Source organism: Callorhinus ursinus, unplaced genomic scaffold (assembly GCF_003265705.2).
Source record: "Callorhinus ursinus isolate GAN/ISIS: 27379988/994484 unplaced genomic scaffold, GSC_fseal_2.0 scaffold11, whole genome shotgun sequence".
NCBI classification, from domain to species: Eukaryota; Metazoa; Chordata; class Mammalia; order Carnivora; family Otariidae; genus Callorhinus; species Callorhinus ursinus.
The window spans coordinates 26,193,974-26,213,126 of NW_027397073.1; the positions used below are offsets into that span (position 1 = coordinate 26,193,974).

The 19,153-nt window shown below is 40.5% G+C and overlaps 1 protein-coding gene across 1 annotated transcript; it reads left to right on the forward strand.

The window, feature by feature from the left end:
- Window positions 1–1,212: 1,212 nt before the first annotated feature.
- On the forward strand, window positions 1,213–17,386 carry IER3IP1 (immediate early response 3 interacting protein 1). Its single transcript, XM_025886594.2, has 3 exons — window positions 1,213–1,345; window positions 13,433–13,534; window positions 14,534–17,386. The coding sequence occupies exons 1-3, from the start codon at window positions 1,255–1,257 to the stop codon at window positions 14,587–14,589; spliced, it is 249 nt and encodes an 82-aa protein (XP_025742379.1). The 5' UTR covers window positions 1,213–1,254; the 3' UTR covers window positions 14,590–17,386.
- Window positions 17,387–19,153: the final 1,767 nt, after the last annotated feature.

Consider the following 19,153-nt stretch of genomic DNA (forward strand, 5'->3'; position numbering starts at 1 on the left):
CTGCTGCCCTCAGTCAAAGATAAACAAAGCTAGACACCAGTTACAATGGTAAAGACAGATTTTAATCTGTAACATACCATTGCAATAAGCAAGAGGGTCAAATGCAAACTGACCTCAATTTCAATTTGTACAGAGGTGACTGGGCATTTTAAAGAGAGAAGAAAGGGAGGTAAACAGGGGCTCAGTAGGGTTAGAGAAGTGAAAAATTACAGAGGGGTGGTCAGTGTAAATGTTGACTGGCCAGTTATGACGATGAGCTGACAATTATCAAAATTAGGATTCTACCCTCCCACAGGGTAGACACTGGGAAACAGAGGCCCTATTCTTTCTGATGATTACATTTTTTTAAAAGATTTATTTATTTGACAGAGAGAGAGACAGCGAGAGAGGGAACATAAGCACGGGGAGTGGGAGAGGGAGCAGCAGGCTTCCCGCCGAGCACAGAGCCTGATACATCTGCTTTCGGCTCAGGTCATGATCCCAGGGTCCTGGGATGGAGCCTCACTTCGGGCTCCCTGCTCAGCGGGAAGCCTGCTTCTCCCTCTCCCACTCCCCCTGCTTGTGTTCCTGCTCTCGCTATCTCTCTGTATGTCAAATAAATAAATAACATCTTAAAAAAAAAAGTAGAAGTAAACAGTAAAAGTTAATTTTCTTTTTTTTTAAAGATTTTACTTATGAGCGAGCACAAGCAGGGACAACAGCAGAGGGAGAGGGAGAAGCAGTCTCCCCGCTGAGCAGGGAGCCAGATTCCGGGCTGATCCCAGGACCACGGAATCACGACCCCAGCCAAAGGCACACGCTTAAAGGACTGAGCCACCCAGGCGCCCCTACAGTAAAAGTTATGTTCCTAATTCATTTTATTTACCTAATATATTTTGAATGTATTTCAACATGTAATCAACATTTAAAAAATTAATGGGAGATTTTACGTTGTTTTCGTCCTAAGTCTTTGAAATCCGGCGTGCACAGTCTCACACTTTACAGCCCCTCAACTGCGACCGGCCACATTTCCGGCTTTCGGCAGCCTCACGTGGCTGACTACTGCACTGGACAGCACAAGTCTAGACCGTCGATCACAGGCGCCCTGCTGACGTAAGCGCGGGGCGGGTCCTAGACAGATCGGGGCGGAGCTTCTGGGAGAGCGCGTTTGGGGCCTCCCCGGCTCCCGTAGGAGAGCGCCGGCCGTTGCGGCGCCACGTCCCCTGCGGCGGCGGGAGAAAGATCAGTTGGGCCTCGGGGCGGCTCCGGGCGGCCATGGCTTTTACGTTGTATTCGCTGCTGCAGGCGGCCCTGCTCTGCGTCAATGCCATCGCCGTGCTGCACGAGGAGCGCTTCCTCAAGAACAGTGAGTGGGACCGCGGGGCAGGGCTGAGGGGGCGGCGGCGGATCCCCGGGGGCGCGGAGCCCAGGCGGGCCGCGGGAGGGGACACCCTGGGCCGCGACCAACGGGAGGCCGAGGGCTCGACTCTTGCAGCGATTCCTTGGAGGGAAGAAGCAGAGCCACTTCCCGTCTCACCGAGTTTGAGCTCAACAGCGGGACAAAGATTATTTAACAAATGTCTCCTATGTGCGGGACCCCGGGAGTTGGGATGGGAAGGGGTACAGAGAAGAGCCAGGGAAGCCTCTGCCTGCGATTAGTTTAGTAATTTAATGCACTCCTTTTGTGATCGCTTTTAATGGTCAGAAACTTGGGGTCTGAGGTTTTAGTTACAGAGGAAGGGGCGTGGCTCATTTTGGAGCCTGGGTGATTAGAAGAATGAAATGATGGAGGGCCATAGGGGTTCCTGGTGTATGAGGCTAGGAGGAAAGGGAAGGTATTGGGATTATCATGGCATCCAGACACCCACGTTCCAAGAAAAGTTTATTCAGCACAGTTTATTGGGTGTCTACAGTGTGCCAGGCTAGAATCTAAGAATACCGAGGTGAAGACACAGTTATGCCTGTCATACCACAGAATACGGCGATTTCTGTGCCATCCTGGGCGGGCCACTTCTTGCTGTATGAGGCAAAATTAAAACAGGATACAGCATGATGTGCATCATTTGTCTGTGCAAGTATACCTAATATACAAAATATACCATCGTTTATAAGCACGCCAGGTATGTCTCTGTGAGTGAAGCCCAAACCCATGAACAAGATTGATTCATTTCATTTATTCCTTCAGATTTATTGAGCACAAATTATGTGCCGAGCCCATGTAATTAGGTTACAGGAGTCACTTGTCCTTCTAATGGAAGTTAAGTAAAAAATAAATAAGTAACAATGACAAGTATGCAGAATATTATGAAAGAGAAGTGCAGAGAAACACTAGCTTGTGAATCTTTGAAAGCGTTGTGGAGGAAGTGTGTTTAACCCAAAATCTCATAAGTAAGTAAACATTAATTAGGTGAAGGGTTGGGAGAATGAGGAGTAAGAGCTCTTGTGAAAATTGGGGCAGGTGAAACGAGGTTTTAAGGTTTTAAGCAGGGCAGTGACATGACCAGATTTGTATTATTTGCAAGAGCCTTACTACAGTGTGGAGAACAGATTGGAAGGGTAGAATAGTGGGTGTGGGAAGCACCATTCCAAACAGGGCAAGTAGAAATGGTGGGTATCACATCAGCTGAGTTGGTATAATAACAATAACTAACACTTAACACCACATACCAGGATCTGTATCATGTGCTTTACATATATTAACTTGTATAACCCTCACAACAACCCTATGAGATAGGTACTGTTTTCATCCCCAGTTTACAGATGGGAAACCAGAAGTACAAAAGAGAGTAGGTAACTTTTCTATGATCACACAACTAGAAAGTGGCAGAGCTAGGATTCACCTTAGGCATTCTGACTGAGAAGTTCATCTCCTCACTACTATACTGTACAGAAAAGTAGAAGGTATGTGGGGGTTGAATTGTGTCCCCCCCAAAAGATACATTGAAGTCCTAACCCGTGGTACCATGTAGGTGACCTTATTTGGAAATAGGGTCTTTGCAGGTATAATCAAGTCAAGATAAGGTCACACTGGATTAGGATGGCCTTAGATCCAATGAGGTGTCCATATAAAGAGAGAGATACAGAAATGTGGGGGAAGAAGGCCAATTGACAACAGAGGCAGAGATTGGAATGATGCAGCAAGAAGCCAAAGAATGCCAGGGATTGCCAGTAACTACCAGAAGCTTTGAGAGGCATGGATGAGATCGTCAGAGTCCCCAAAAGGAACCAACCCTGCTCACACCTTGATTTTGGACTTCTGGTCTCCAGAACCGTGAGAAAATACATTTCTGCTAAGCCATCCAGTTTGTGGCATTTTGTTATGGTAGTCCTAGGAAACTAATACAGATCAGAAGATATTTTAAAGATAGAAAAGGCAGAATTTTACTGTTTGGTCATTGGGAATGCGGAAGAGGAAAAAGTCAAAGATCTCTAGGTTTTCTGGCTTAGCAACTGAGTAAAGCATAGTACATTTACCAAGTTAGATAGTACTAAAGGAAAAATGAGGGCAGCGGTGGTAGGTAAGAAGGTGAAAAGATAGTGAAATAAGTTTTGGACATGGTGAGTTTGAGATTTCTGTGAGATATGCAGGTGGAGGTGTGGGATAGTCAGTTGGAGTTAAGTCCATAGAACAGAAGCAAGAGCCACAGTGGAGACTGAATTTGACTTTGTCAACCACAGATGATAGATGAAGCCATACGAAGAGATGAAATTGCTCAGGGAGAGAATACAGTACAAAGAGAATTGGTGACCAGGACAGTCCCAGAATCTCTTCCAATATTTAATGTTTAGGTAGAGCTGGAAGAACTGATAGGAGAAATTGATGAATGAGCAAAACGAGAAATGGGAAAATCTAGACAGTGGGATTTCACAGAAGTCAAGGAATGTTTGAAGAAGGAGACATGGTACAACAGGGGAATGTTTGGGGAAATCAGATGAGGACAGAAAAATGTCCTAAGCATTCAGGGTAATAGAAGTCATTGGTGATTTCACACAAGCAATTACAACTGTGGATAAAATCCGAATTGGAATGTGTGGAGAAGTGAGCAGAAAGTGATAAAAAGGGAGATCACTGTAACAAATACGGTAATAATGGAAAAGTTTGCAATACTGTGAGAATTACCAAAATGTGATAGAGACACAAAGTGAGCTGTTGGAAAAATGGCACCGATAGACTTGCTTAACACAGGATTGCCATAAACCTTCAATTTGTAAGGAACACACTCTCTGGGAAATGCAATAAAGGGGGGCAATAAAATAAGGTATACCTATATAACATTGTATAGTTTAAAGTGTACAATGATCATTCGATACACATATACTGCAAAACGCTTACCCCAGTTAGTGTTCTTCATGTCAAATAATTATAATTTGGTTGTGGTTGGGGTGGTAAGAACATTTAAAATTTACTCTCAATGCAACTTTCAGGTATACAGTACTGTATTAACTATAGTCCCCATGCTGTACATTAGATCCCTGGAACTTACTCATCTTATAACTGAAAGGTAGTACCTTTTGACTGGGAATTTCCCATTTCCCTCACCACTCAACCCCTGGCAACCACCATACTACTCTGTTTCCAAGAGTTTGAGACTCCACACATAAGTGAGATAATATAATATTTGTCTGGCTTATTTCACTTACTGTAATTACCTCAGGATTTACTCATGTCACAAATGGTAGGTTTCTCTTCTTTTTTATAGCTGAATAATATTCCATTTAATAAACACACCACATTTTCTTTTTCCATTCATCTCTCAGTGCATACTTAAGAGTGTTTCCATATCTTGGCTATTGTGAATAATGCTGCAATAAACATAGGAGTGCAAATATTATCTCTTCAAGATAGTGATTTCATCTCTTGGAGAAATACTCAGAAGTGGATCATTGCTGGATCATATGGTAGTGCTATTTTTAATATTTTTTATAAAGATTTATTTATTTATTTGAGAGACAGAGTGCCTGTGAGTGGGGGGAGGGGCAGAGGAAGAGAGAGACTCCCCACAGAGCACGGTGCCAATGCGGGGTGTGTTCTCACGACCCTGACATCATAACCTGAGCCAAAACCAAGAGGTGGATGCTTAACCGACTGAGCCACCCAGGTGCCCTGATAGTTCTATTTTTAATTTTTTGAAGAACCTCCACGCTGTTCTTCATAGTGGCTGTACCAATTTACATTTCCATCAACCATGCACAAAGGTTCCCTTGTTCCACATACTTTTATTTATTACCGCATCTTTATATATAGTTTGAAATCAGGGCGCACGATGCCTCCAGCTTTCCTCTTCTTTCTCAAGATTGCTTTAGCTATTTGAAATCTATTGTAGTAACACACAGTTGATGCCACTTCTGTTTAGCATTATACTGGATATTCTAGCCAGGACAGTTAGATGAAAAAAAAGAAATAAGGGACATCCAGATAGTGACGCTGAAAAAGTAAAACTATCCCTTGTTTGCAGATGACATAATCCTGTGTATAGAAAATCCTATGGGGTAACTAAAAAGCTATTGGAACGAATAAATGAGTTCCGTAAGATTGTAGGGTACGAGGTCAGGAGCAAAAATCAATTGTTTTTCTATATATGAACAATGAACAGTTGAAAAGGAAATTAAACAATTTCATTTACAATATAAGTAATAAAATACTTAGGGATAAATTTAACAGAAGAGGTGCAAGTCTTGTACTATGAAAAACATAGGCATTGTTGAATGGAATTAAAGAATAAAGATATTCTTAAAGGTAATTAAAGAAAATAAAGACATCTATGGTCATGGATCAGAAGACTTAATATCATTAAGATGACAATACTTAATATTATTGATTTACAGATTTAATGCAGTCTATCAAAATCCCAGTTGGCTTTTTGCAGAAACTGACAACTGTTCCTAAAGGAAATGGACCCAGAATTGCCAAAACGATTTTGAAAGAGAATACAGTGCCCAGACCTTACTCCCAGACCTGCATTTAAATTTTCCAGAAGTGAAGTTCAGCAGTGTCTTCTCCAAAATTTCTGCAGGTGACTTAGCTTTGTGCCCCTAAATGAAAATCACTACTACAAACTGTTGGAATGGCCCAGAAATGTTAATACTTTGCTCCTATAATTTTGTCTTCATTTCCTCTTCTCTCCAGAAGTAGCACAGATATGTTATCTGAATATATGTTTTGAATATGGTCCCAGAACTAAGGGAAAACACCACATTGGCTTGTCTAAGTTGATAAGCTGTTATTTTAAAATATCTAAGGGGCGCTTGGCTGGCTTAGTCAGGAGAACATGCCACTCTTGATTTCAGGGTCTTGAGTTCAAGCCCCACATGGGCATGGAGCCAACTTAAAAAAAAAAAACCAACTCCCTTTATTCAAGGGTGCCTGGCTGACTCAGAGGACCCTGTGACTCTCAATCCAACCCCCATGTTGGGTGTAGCAATAACTACAAAAAATAAAAAATGAAATATCTAAATATGTTTTAAAATAGAATTTTAAGATATTTTGAGTATTTGTTAAATATTGTTTGTGTAGGCTCTTGACTCTTATTTCATAGTAACCTCCTCACTGGTCACCCTCCCTCCAGTTTTGTTTCTGTCTCTCCCTCTTTTTTTTTTTTTTTTTAATTTTGTTTATTTATTTGACAGAGAGAGAGACAGCAAGAGAGGGAACACTAGCAAGGGGAGGGGGAGAGGGAGAAGCAGGCTTCCTGCTGAGCCGGGAGCCCGATGCGGGGCTCGATCCCAGGACCCCGGGATCCTGCCCTGAGTCAAAGGCAGACGCTTAACGACTGAGCCAGCCAGGCGCCCCCAGTTTTATTTCTCTTTGTTTAACCTTCCATGAGAAGCCAAACATGTTTCTCAGTGGTTTGAAATTCTTGAATTCTTTAATATTCATAGCCTCCAACATAAAAGTCAGACTCCCTTGTGTGCCCTACAAGCTCACCATAATGTATTCTTTCTTCTCTGTCCCTCCCTTCCTTTTCCCCTTCTGCAGTATTTACCCTGCGTGCCATTCTTACCATGTGCTCCTCGCTCCTGAGCCTTTATGCATACTTCCTCTGCCTTCAGGTTCCTTGACTTACCTCATACTGTTCTTTAAGGCCTACCTCTGCCATTTGCCTCTCCTAGAAACCATCACTGACCTATTTCATAGGTTGTAGCACCACTGCAGTTCCTTTCTGGTCTTCTCCAGTAGACTGATGACAAGGATTCTCTCATTTTTACAATTCCATCAGTCAGTGAGTATTTTCTAAATAACTGAATAACATTACCTTTATCATATTCCTGCAATTCCTGATTTGAAAGCTGTATGTTTATACCAAATAGTTTAGCCAGTATTTTTTTTTTTAGCCAGTATTTTGACTGTAGTGCAGAGAATGTATTTCTTCTGGTGTTCCACAATGATGTAAATTCCCTTTTTGTACAAGAAAAAAAAAAAAAACACACATGCAGTGAATTTTAATACCTGCCAAAATTATTCTTACTAGTTTTTGTTTATGGTGCCGAGTATGGATCCATTTGACAAGTATAATGTCCAGTAGCATTTATGAGTGCTACAAAAGAAACATTTCATACATGAAACAGTGTATGAGTCAGCTCTGGCTGCCATAAGGAAGTATCATAGACTGGGTATCTTAAACAACAGAAATTGATTTTCTCACAGTTCTGGTGGCTGGAAGTCTAAGATCAGGTCAAGTTATGGTGAGGGCTATCTTCCTGGCTTACAGATGGGTGCCTTCTCACTGTGTTTTCACATGGCTAGGTGGAGGGAGGGGGGAGGGAATCGAGATCTCTCTTCCTCTTTTTTGTAAGGCCACAGTCCTATCAGATTAGGGCCTTACCCTTAAGATTCATTTAACTGTAGTTACCTCTGTAAGACCCCGTCTCCACATAGGCTTCAACATAGGAATTTGGGGGGAACACAATTCAATTCATAGCAATAGTTAAAATATTACAAGGTACTACGGATTCAGGGTTTAAATGACTGCTCCAGAGCCAATGTAACATTAGAATTTAGAGTAGTGAGAGCTGTATGAGCCCAAGTAATGGAGGGAGAATTCCTAAAGGAGGTAGATGTTAAACAGTAAATCAGGTGTGCATAAATATAGAGAAATGAGCAAGGCATTTTACAGGTCTTGTATGATAGTCAGGGTATGAGCATGGCAGTTTATAAAACATTAAGAAAACCATGTAGACATACAAGTTTCTCTGTAAATATATACTCCTAAAAAGCATTTGTTGAATATCATCCCAGATTAAATAGAAATTGTTACATTGAGCTGGAAATTAATTATATTGATCCAAGAGTGATTAGTCCAAGTATACCAGATCATTTACTTCAACATTGATCTTTTTGATCAAGGTAATTTTTTAAAACTTATGTTAGCAGAATTCTTTATTCTGGAGTTTATTGGGTACTTTCACATCAGTGATAGCATTTGATTCCCATGCAAACTTGGGTGACACTGACAAAGTGAAGCAACTTGTCTCTTTTGCACGTATGGAAACAGGGTCAACCAGCCCTCAAAACTCTACTAATACTTCTAATACTAACACTGTACTAATATGTTTCTAATACTTTTTCTTCAGAATGTATCTGGCTGAGGGTTGTTGGCTGAATCTGGATGGATTGCCATTTTGTGTGACTTTTTGAAGTCTGGGCAGCAAAAGAACATTTTTGGTGTTTGCAATAAGTAACTTTTCATATTTAACTCTCTTCCTGAAATTATGGCAGCAACCAGTGCTGGCTAGTCTTACCATTTGTTCTTTTCTAGGCCCTCTAGCAATGGAAATGTCAAGAGAGCTGCAGAATTAAATCTTTCTCCTTTAAAAAAAAAAAAGGCAAAGCTCTTTAAAGCTTTGGCCAATTTCCTTAGAAAAACAACTGAGACTCCCTAAGTAGCAGTTGGAGGGAAAACTATTTGTTACAGTAGAAGATAATCCATGGTATCTGGTCCTTTACTTGTCACCTTTGTGTTTTTTGTCCATGGAATGAATATCTAAACACATGATTTACCCTCTCTACCCAAAATTAAGTTTTCTTTTCATTCTGGTGGCATGGAAATAGAGACTAGGCTAAAATTAACTGATAACTTAGTATTTTTTAAAATACTTCAATGCTGATGCTTAAAATGTCATACTCCCAATATTGTAGAATTTTATCCTGTTTTGTTGAAGAGCAGTTAGTCAGTGTTGGAAAATACATTTTTTTCTGGCAGTCACTCTTATTATGGAAAAACAAACATTCAAACATTTTTGAAACAGGTCTAAAAGAAAAAAAGATTGTTGGAAATTATGCTTTCTAACAAAAATTGGGTGCATAATCCATAACATACTGAAAACAAGTCCCTTTTACCATCTAAGAGATTGTGGCTGTGGGTGGAAAGGCTTGTTATTTTAGCAATGATAAATTCTAAAAAAAGCAGGTAAAGGAAATAAAACCAACAATACCATTTAAAGCTGGTTTTTGGGTTTTTTTAAAAGATTTTTTATTTACTTATTTGACAGAGAGAAGGAACACAAGCAGGGGGAGTGGCAGGCAGAGCAGGCAGAGGGGAGAAGCAGGCTCCCGCAGAGCAGAGCCAGATGTGGGACTCGATCCCAGGAGCCCTGGGATCATGACCTGAGCTGAAGGCGGTTGCTTAACCAACTCAGCCACCCAGGTGCCCCTAAAGCTGATTTTAAAACACTTTTAAATATTCAGAGTAACTCATAGATGAAGACTTTCCACTTGTAGACCTTGTCCCTGGCCTCAGGGTATTCATGCCCTGAAGAGGAAGGCCTAATTGCAGAGGGGTTTCTCCAGTGGGTAAGCGTCTTTACAGGCTTTCTTTTTAAATTTCATTTTTCTTTTTGTCAAAGCAGTGTAAGTGTGTTTGTGGTTGTTAAAGTCAAAAAGCTCTTCTGTATAAAGAAAGATAGAAGCCTCCTGCCTCATCTCTCTGCAACCTGAGCCCCATTTCTCAAAAGTAGTTATTTTCAACTCTTCCAAGTTTTGAGTCACTGAGTGACTGCTGTGGAAGGGTTTAGTATAATTATACCATCAGCAGCACATTTGTGCTCGTGGGAGCACAAGTACACATACATATCCCCTCCCCCATCTCTCCCATCTCCAGCCAATTATTGGCAATATTGGTATTCCATATTTATGTTACCGTCACTGAATATTGCTCACAGCTGAACAATAAAAAATAATGATGTCGTTCTTCTAGTTGATTTGTGGTTTGAGTATAGAATTCTAGATTGGAACTAATTTTTCTAAAGAGTTTTGAAGACATTGTCCCACTTAATTTTCTCACTTCCAGTATTGACATAAAGAAGTCTGATGTCGGGGACACCTGGGTGGCTCAGTTGGTTAAGCATCTGCCTTTGGCTCAGGTCATGATCCCAGAGTCCTGGGATCGAGTCCCACGTCGGGCTCTCCGCTCAGCGGGGAGCCTGCTCCTCCCTCTGCCTGCCGCTCCCCCTGCTTGTGCTCTCTCTCTCACTCTTGCTTGTTCTGTCAAATAAATAAATAAGTAAAATCTTTAAAAAAAAAAAAAAGTTGGGGCACCTGGGTGGCTCAGATGGTTAAGCGTCTGCCTTCAGCTCAGGTCATGATCCCAGGGTCCTGGGATCGAGCCCCACATCGGGCTCCTGGCTTGGTGGGGAGCCTGCTTCTCCTTCGCCCTCTGCCTCTCTCCCAGCTCATGCTCTCTCTCTCTCTCTCTCTCTTTCTCTCTCTCTCTCTCTCTCTCTCTCTGCATCTCAGATGAATAAATAAAATCTTGAAAAAAAAAAAAAGTCTGATGCCATTCTGTTTCTGATTCTTTTTATAACCTGAACTGTCTCTCTTAAAGCCTTTAGGGTGTTCTCTTTGTCTTCAGAGGGCTGAGATTTTACAAAAATGTGGCAGCATGTGGGCTTTTTTTTTTTTTTTTTAATTGGGCTGTTCTCTCATTGGGTCCTTTTGGCTTAAAGGCTCATGTCCTTCAGTTCCACAATATTATCTCTTAATATTTCTTTGATATTTCTCCCTGTCCTTTCTTCTCTCTGAAACTCCAGTTATTTTGACATAGTAAAAAGGTTTTCTTCTATCTTCTTTCCCTTATCAGTGTAATTTTCAGACCTAGTCAGGGACCGCAGGAGGGTCAGGGTTACCTTTTGCCTCCCTGACCCCATCGTGATGAACCAGAACCACAGTGCTTTTTTATTGTACAGAGCTGTTAAAGAGGTTTCTGTAAGGAAGTTATCCCAGCCATGCGGCTTTCCCATAGAAATCTCCTGTAGCAGTTATGGAGGTTGGAAACTGACACAGTTGATGGTGGGTGGTCATTTTGTGTATCCTATATGTCTAGAGATGAGTATGAAATAGCTTTTACCACACTGTAAGTAGGTGAAGGCTCGTGCTGCAGTTTGAACTTAGATTACAAAAAGAGGACTGCCATTTAGTGGACAATGCTGACTGAGCTTCTGGGACAGTGAGACATATTTGGAGGAAAGATGTGGTAAAACTCGTGATAGAGTAAAAGCAAATGTTGGAGAAGCGGCAGAAGTTTATTTGCTTGTTGGAGAGAGTAGATCCTGAAGTAGGAGGGTGATGCTGCCCAGGAAAGATGCAGGTATATTTTCTAAAATTATTTTTAATTTGGATAGATGTGTACTTTTGATATTGGAGGATTTCTGTCCCCTTCCTCTAAAGCTACAGTGGAATGATCTGTTCACGTTACAACTTCTTGTGTCATAAAAATTCAGAAATGGAGTTCTTTGGAATTGGGATCCTAGAAATTACCTTATTTCACCTTGTCCCAGATTAACTCAGTCTACTATTACTCACTTCAATTCCACAAACCTTTACTAAATACTTGCTGTGGGATGGGGGTGCAGGAGAGTGGGAAAGTGAAGAAAGACTAAATTTAGTCCCCGTCTTCCAGGATTTTATAGTCTAATGAGAGAAACTTGAAAACAGCTAACCATGAAGGGGAACAAAGTTACTACAGTCAGGAGGCTATTTGAGGAGCAAAGAGAAAGAAGGTTTATTATGATATGAAAGGGAACTAGGAAAGGCCCTGACGCTGAAGTCAGACCTAGATTCAGAAGCTGCCTTTAACATGTACCGCAGTTAGTGGGCATTGAGTGTGAACAGGAATTGGAAGGTAGTGGTGGGATATAAGGCTAGAATGTCAGTTTTAGGATTTGAACTATACTCGGTAGGCAGTGGGAATCATCACATGATTGGGTGGTGGAGAGGTCTGACCCCGTAAGGGAGAAAACTCAAGGGGTTAAGACAGCTAGATTGCGAGGCATCTGTTGAGAGAGTCTTGTGAGACATCAGAGAGGCTGATTGTAACCACTGTGACGGCTGCAGTGCGGGGGCACAGAAACGAGCGACACCCCTGTCAACTGGGATGGCTTGTCAGCACAGCCTGAGCTGGCCTCGAAGGGGGAGTGCGAGTCCAAACACGTCGGCTCTCTTGTGAACCCGAATTTTAAAGTAGCTTTATCCCACAACAAATCTCAGTATTGATGTGATCAAAAAAGCAGGCCAGTCCTTGCTTAACTTTCATGTTGAGCAAATAAAGGTTGATGAAATGAAGTGCAATCTTGTTTCCTGAGACTTGGTTCTTTCACATATAAAATAAAGACCGTCATCAAGTTTAAGGGCCAGCATGTCAGGAACTAGGCCCTATAGTCATCGGAGCTACAAAACAATGTAATGTAGGATATGAAAAGTGGGCCTGAAATGCAGACCAGAGAAGGACACGTTGCAGAAATGAGGACTTGTAGGCCTTCAGCAGAATGTATGGCAGGAAAGAAAGAACTAGCAGATAAAGGTAAAGAAATAATGATGTATATCAGGAAAGTTACACAGAAGAAAGTAAAAGACTCTTCTACAGAGAATAAGTGGGGTAGTGGGCTAGATTCCGCAGCTAGAATGGAGAAATGAAGAGAGTGATGAAGAGAGAAAGATGTGCCCCAGCCGGCAGGATGGAGCACACTCTGAAAGCCTAAGCAAGCCGTGAGCATGCTTAAGTTCAAATTTCCCCAAGTAATGTAGGTAGTGCGTCTCAGCCACAACGTTTTTATATTGCTAATTGCGTGGGATTTTACAAATTCTGAATTGAGCTAATTATCGAGTTTGACCATACGCCTTGGTTTTCAGTTCCGACCTGAAAAATATTTTGTTTGAAAAAAGGCAAAAACCAATCAGGATGTCACAACAATCATCTTCACTGAATTAAATGCCATGGAATAATTTAGACTGTAGTTTATTTTATAAAATCAGTGTGGAAATGAAATGAGATTGTTGCTGCTACCAAAGTAAAAAATATACTCTACAATATTTCATCAGTATGGTAACTTTTAATTCAGATGACTATATTTTATCGTCTTTAACAAAGACTCAAGCTCATCTTTTAGAAGATGACTAATGAGGGAACAAGGCAAGTGCATAATAAATTTCAACACAACTAATCATTTTTATATTATGCAGTTGGCTGGGGAGCAGACCAGGGAATTGGTGGATTCGGAGAGGAGCCAGGAATTAAATCTCAGCTAATGAACCTTATTCGGTCTGTAAGAACTGTGATGAGAGGTAAGGAAAAAAAATTAGTGAAACACTCTTTTAAGTTTTAATTTTGTGATTTGAAGTGGCAAAGCTTCTGAGTGTGAATACTATCACACCATTTTTGTAGTGAAGTTTTTTTCTCTTTAACCTGGCTTTACTGTTTAGAAGTTACTGGTTTTCTTTCTTAGTTTGCCTCTTACTTCTGTCTAAACCATTTGATGCGAATGGAATGCCCAATGGTATAATCTGTTCACGTGTTACCTCTCAGACTTGAAAGCAGTGTTCTTACCTTTTGGAAATTATGTTGCTTCAAGTAGTAAAGTCATCTAGAGTCCTAGAAGGCTTTTGAAAGAAAAATAAAGGTCCCATATCTACCAGTCTATTGGATATTATTTTAAAGATTTTATTTATTTATTTGTCAGAGGGAGAGCACAAGCAGGGGGAGCAGCAGGCTGGGATCATGACCTGAGCCGAAGGCAGACGCTTAACTGACTGAGCCACCCAGGCGCCCCTATTAGATATTATTTTAGAGCAACTGGAGAAAGAAGGGTTCAAAAGTTTTTATTTAAAACCATTAAAATTAGGGTCTGTCTCCCTCTTTTGTTGTTAGGATTTTTGATCACAACTCTGTATAGAATGGTAAATAAGTTCACTCTTAATTTAGTGGTGAAACTGTGGAATCTTCTTTGCCCTTTATTCCTAATGTCAAGTGTCACAGACAGCCTTGTCTCCTTCTGCCTGGGCCTGATGTGCTTCTGTGTTCCCAGCCCTGCACCAGCACCATTCACAGATGTCTTACATTGATTCAGTTGTACCAGTGTGACTCTTAACCCCAGTCACACAAGCCCTCTTTAAAATAAATTTTGGATTTTATGATCCAGTGCATGTTCCTTTGTTACAATGATTTGCAGCATGATTATGGATGACATATTGATATTTTCATCTTCCCTGGATGCTAGTAACTATTACTTAGTTTTTTCCTGCTATTTTCTTTATAGTAACAAACTTTTTTTTTTTTCTTTACAGTGCCATTGATAATAATAAACTCAATTGCCATTGTATTACTTTTATTATTTGGGTGAAGAACAGTGGGGGAAATGGAGACTCAGAAGAAGAGATGCCAGCAGAAGTTATTACTTCAGTCATTATTGGAATATACATGTCTTAGCTGGTCATCCTTGCACTTGACAAAAATGTAAACCTGACAATAAAGCCAGAGTCCCTATTTATCTGATTTTTTAAAAAATGTTGCACTTATAGTTTCATTACAGAAAGATTAGGTCATCAGAGGCAGTAACTATCCAGGATTGGAATACATTTGATTGCTACCTGTTAATAAAAGTTCATGTTATGATAAAGATTGTTAAAAGGGTACAGGACTGTCACTTGTATGGTTTTAGAGATTTTTCCTCTCTCACTTCTCAGGGATAAATTTTTTTCAAGGTTTTGAAGTCCTTGTGACTTAGCTATGATGTGAGAGTGATTATCTTCCTACATAAAATTTAAAGGATTTTTAAAAAGTAATTACTACATATAAAATGATAAATTGGTAATTTGGATAATTTTACTTTGAACACTTTATTTTGTCTATATATCGTTTTGGCCATGACAGTTCAAATTTATAGCAACTATTGAGCAATACTCTGACTTCAGGGAGAATTTAATTTTGTAAGTCAGATAGTCACATGATGATTGTGTTTTTAAGTTCTTTTCATGTGTTTGTTATTTTATTAGTTGGCCTGAATGATATCAGACCACTATCTACATATTTCCATTGGTAGAAAAATCTGTGTAGAAGAGTCTATGCCCTTTTTTACAATAATGACTTATTTCTTAAAATCAGCCTAAATATTAGCCTGCAAGAGCAATCCTAAACAGTCACAAACTATGCTATGTAGGAAGACTCTTGTGAAGCATTTACCTCTCCCCCAAATTATCACGTTTCCGTTTTCTGGAGTAGCACATTAAGGGGTATAATTCTTAATTCTTCATTCTGTCTGTCAGTAGAGATTCATGTTAGATAAGTTTTTTGTTTTGTTTTTATATTCTTAGACCATTCCATATTTGCTCATTCCATAATACAGTTTTATGCAGGAAGATTAAAATTATGTAAGTGGTTTTCCTAGGAAATTGTCAGTTATTATAGTTTAAAGGGATAGAGTGGCATCTTTGTTTACAGGAGAACATTTGTAAATAAAGTTAAATTTCCAAGTCAAGCACTTGTTTTTGTACCTTACCTGTCAGTATTAACTGAATTAATCTCATTTCATGTGTGACACTGGTTATATACTTTCTTTGCTGTAAAATCACCTAGCATAAATTTAATGAAAGTAAACATTACAGTCACTTTTTTTCCTTCAGTGAGTTAACTGAATTGCTGATTACATCAAGGAGACTCATGAGCAACTTTTATTCCATGATTTAGGTTACTTCTAAAACTTTGGAGCAGGTACTGAATGCCTTTTGGCCATGCCTGAATTAGAGATAGATGATCTTTGGGCCACAGGCTTGCACCTGAACCAAAAAGATGTACCAGGGATTCTTAGTTGATTATCTGGCTCATATGAGTAACATATCTGGCACTTAGAAGCAGTGTTCTTTTGGCCTTAACAAAAATCCGGTGCATGAGTCAAAGTTTAAGCCACTGAACAGATTCAATACATGCAGTTAATTGAGAGCACTCCCATTTCTCCACAGACCATACAGAACTTTAAAAGGAAAGAAAAGAGAGACCTTGGCCTGATGCCATTTTCTTGTAAAATTTACAGCACACCTTCATGCTCGTTTAGTGGCGGGATTCTGTCCAAGTTCAGACTCCAGTGGAGACCAGTCATAGCAGGGCAGGATCAGAATATTCTGTAGCAAAGTAGTTCTAAGCAAACTGAAGCACTGAATATCAAAATATTTCATCTCTGGCGGCCACTTAACACAATTCTAGCTTCAGTGTGCCTGTAGGGAGGTCGGCAAGCTTTCACAGGTTAGTCCTGATTTTCCCAGAGCAGTTGAAATTCAGTAAGTATAGTATCTTACTTAGTTGGCAGTAACTTCAGTGTCTGTTTGCCTGCCCACATCCTCCCGTTAGCCATTCTGTTAACAACTGGTGATCATTCTAGATTCCAAATATCCATGATGTTTATGGTCCTAATGTATGCTGACCCTGTGTCTATATGCCTCTGACCTATCTCATAAAGGATCTTGGCCCATGTGTAGATGTTAACCACATTCATACCCTGATCTTTAGTTAAGTACAGTGGTTTTCAAGTTTTGATTGTTAATGATAGAACCAGATTCCAAAAGGGGTAACACAGAACTGTAATGCTCCACTAACTGAAACAGATGAGAGCAGTTCACTTATTTCTAGTCGAAGCAGGGATGGGGCCCAAAGGCCCACTGTTCAGCCTCCACCCCACTCTTGTCATCATTCCTAAGGTACTTCCACAAAACTCTTAAGTTTTCGAAAACATAGTTTAAAAGAGTATCTTCAAAAAAAAAAAAGCCGTACTTTAGATAAGAGTAGGCAATGTGATCTGTGGTCTACAGGTATATGCTATCACTTGAGTGTATATGATGTACTCATGAAGTGATTTGAGAGAAAGCAATATATTTGAGTAGTAAAAAAGGGTGGGAGGTGGGGTATTTCTAATATGCCAAGCAAAACCTTTTATCATGACAAGACAAACTTCCTAAGACCTCAGTTGTTTACGGTTGCTTCGTCTATAAAACTGTTCCAGAACTATTTCAGAACAGAAATCTGCTCCAGGTGATTTATGTATGTATACCTTTTCCAGGTCACTAACCTTTGATTCTAGATGTACCTCAACCAAAGAGATGTTCTCCCAAAGTAAATGTTTTTAGTGAAATAAAGTGCTTTCTCAGTGCCTCATAGTTTCAGTTATTACCGATAAATAAAATTTTGATACTAAGCAAAATGGAATTATTTTTTGCTGAAATTTTTCTTGGCCCCTGATTGGTCATTAGATGCCAGATATTATGAAAACATTCTGTGCAAGGACTTTAGACACATAGTGGGCAGTGTCCAAGGGTATTGATCAAGGTGAATTTTGGAATCTTACTGTTTTTGTTTCAGGAAAACACTGCTTTCTTTACTCCCTTTGTGTTTTTGACACTGCTTTCTTTACTCTCCCTTTGTGTTTTTGTACCATCTTTCTCTTTTCCAAAATCAGCCCCTTTTTTCTTTTTTGTCAATAATTTTTTTTTCATTATTGAAGTATAGTTGACATACAATGTTACTACTTTCAGGCAACATAGTGATTTGACAGTTGTATACATTATGCACTGCTCATCCCCATAAGTATAGTCACCATCTGTTTAGACATCCTATCCCTTCTTTATTCATCTTGCCCTTTGGCAAGCAAAATCATTTGAGTCTTTTGAGGAGGAAGCCATTAGTCCTGTTCAATCATGCCACATTATAGTGAGTGACACCATCACTTATACTGCCAAACTGCCCAAGCCTAAAACTTAGTAATTATCTTGATGCCTTCCTCTCCCTTACCAATTTAATCTGTCAACAATTTCTGACTATTTTACTTCCTAAGATCTCTTCAATTTGCTTTGTTTCCCCACAATTTAGTGCAAGCATCTCTTCTTGTAGCCCTGCAGTAGCTTACCTGGTCTTACATACAAGTTGGCCCCTCTCCCATCCATTCTCCATACTACACCCAGAGTAAGCACTTAGAAAAAGGCAAGTCTTAACATTACCCACTTGCTTAAAATCCTTCGGTGCTGTTTTAGTCTGGTCGCAGCTCTTAGGTCTGAAGGGGAAACTAGGAGCTGATTCCTTTTCCTCCAACCACGTATGTCCTCACATAGAAAATAGACTTAACAAATATGAATAAAACAAAAACAGCCGCCAGGACCAGTGGGGAGGAAAAGTAGTAGAGTGTCACTAGTCCAGAGGAAAGTGTTCTAGCTCACAACATGGCAGACTGCTGCACTGGGCAGAGATGTTGGATGGGTTCTGGCAGCACAAGTCCCAAGGCAAGGAGTTTCATTTGTGCAAACCAGAGTGCGTATCCTATTATGTCAGACCGCTCCAGAAAGTTTTTCATTTGTCGTTTTCATAGAGAATGCACAGGAGGACCACCTCTGCACTCAAGGAGGCAGCCAATGTGGATCAAAGTAGAGACTCCCAGTAGGTGCGTGGGAGGGGAGCAGTGATGGTTCCCCGTACCTCGAGATATTGCTTCCCTAGGGACGGGGAGGCAAGGCCTCTGGTTGCTCTAATGAGAGGCATGATGGGAGAGTTGACAGCCTAAGGTTTGGGAATAGCTGATCTAGGAAAAGAGGAACCTCGTTGCCTGAGGTTGTGGTTAACACAGCTACAAATGCCAGATGCTGTTTAAGTAGCAAAGCAGAAAATGACTTCAGAGATCGGGTATTTCACGGAAAGTATCACGGAGATGACTTCCGAGTTACGCCTCGAGAATGGGCATGAAGAGGTGCAGCGACGGAGGGTGGCGGCAAAGAAAGGTACTAAATACTTGTTTCACCAATGGTGCTGTAGAAGGGGAAAGAGCGGCTGAGCAAAGGCAGAGGTTTCGTTTACCCTCCTGCGTCTGAGGCTAAGCAGGCCGCGCCCTTGAGGGAGCGGGTCTCAAGAACAACTTCTCCACCTTGAAGGTG

Excerpts from the sequence above, each read along its gene's own strand:
- IER3IP1 (XM_025886594.2), top strand. The coding sequence starts at position 1,255 with ATGGCTTTTACGTTGTATTCGCTGCTGCAGGCGGCCCTGCTCTGCGTC. Across the intron at positions 1,346-13,432 it reads GGAGCGCTTCCTCAAGAACA|TTGGCTGGGGAGCAGACCAG; the intron begins GTGAGTGGGACC and ends TATATTATGCAG. Across the intron at positions 13,535-14,533 it reads TGTAAGAACTGTGATGAGAG|TGCCATTGATAATAATAAAC; the intron begins GTAAGGAAAAAA and ends TTTTCTTTACAG.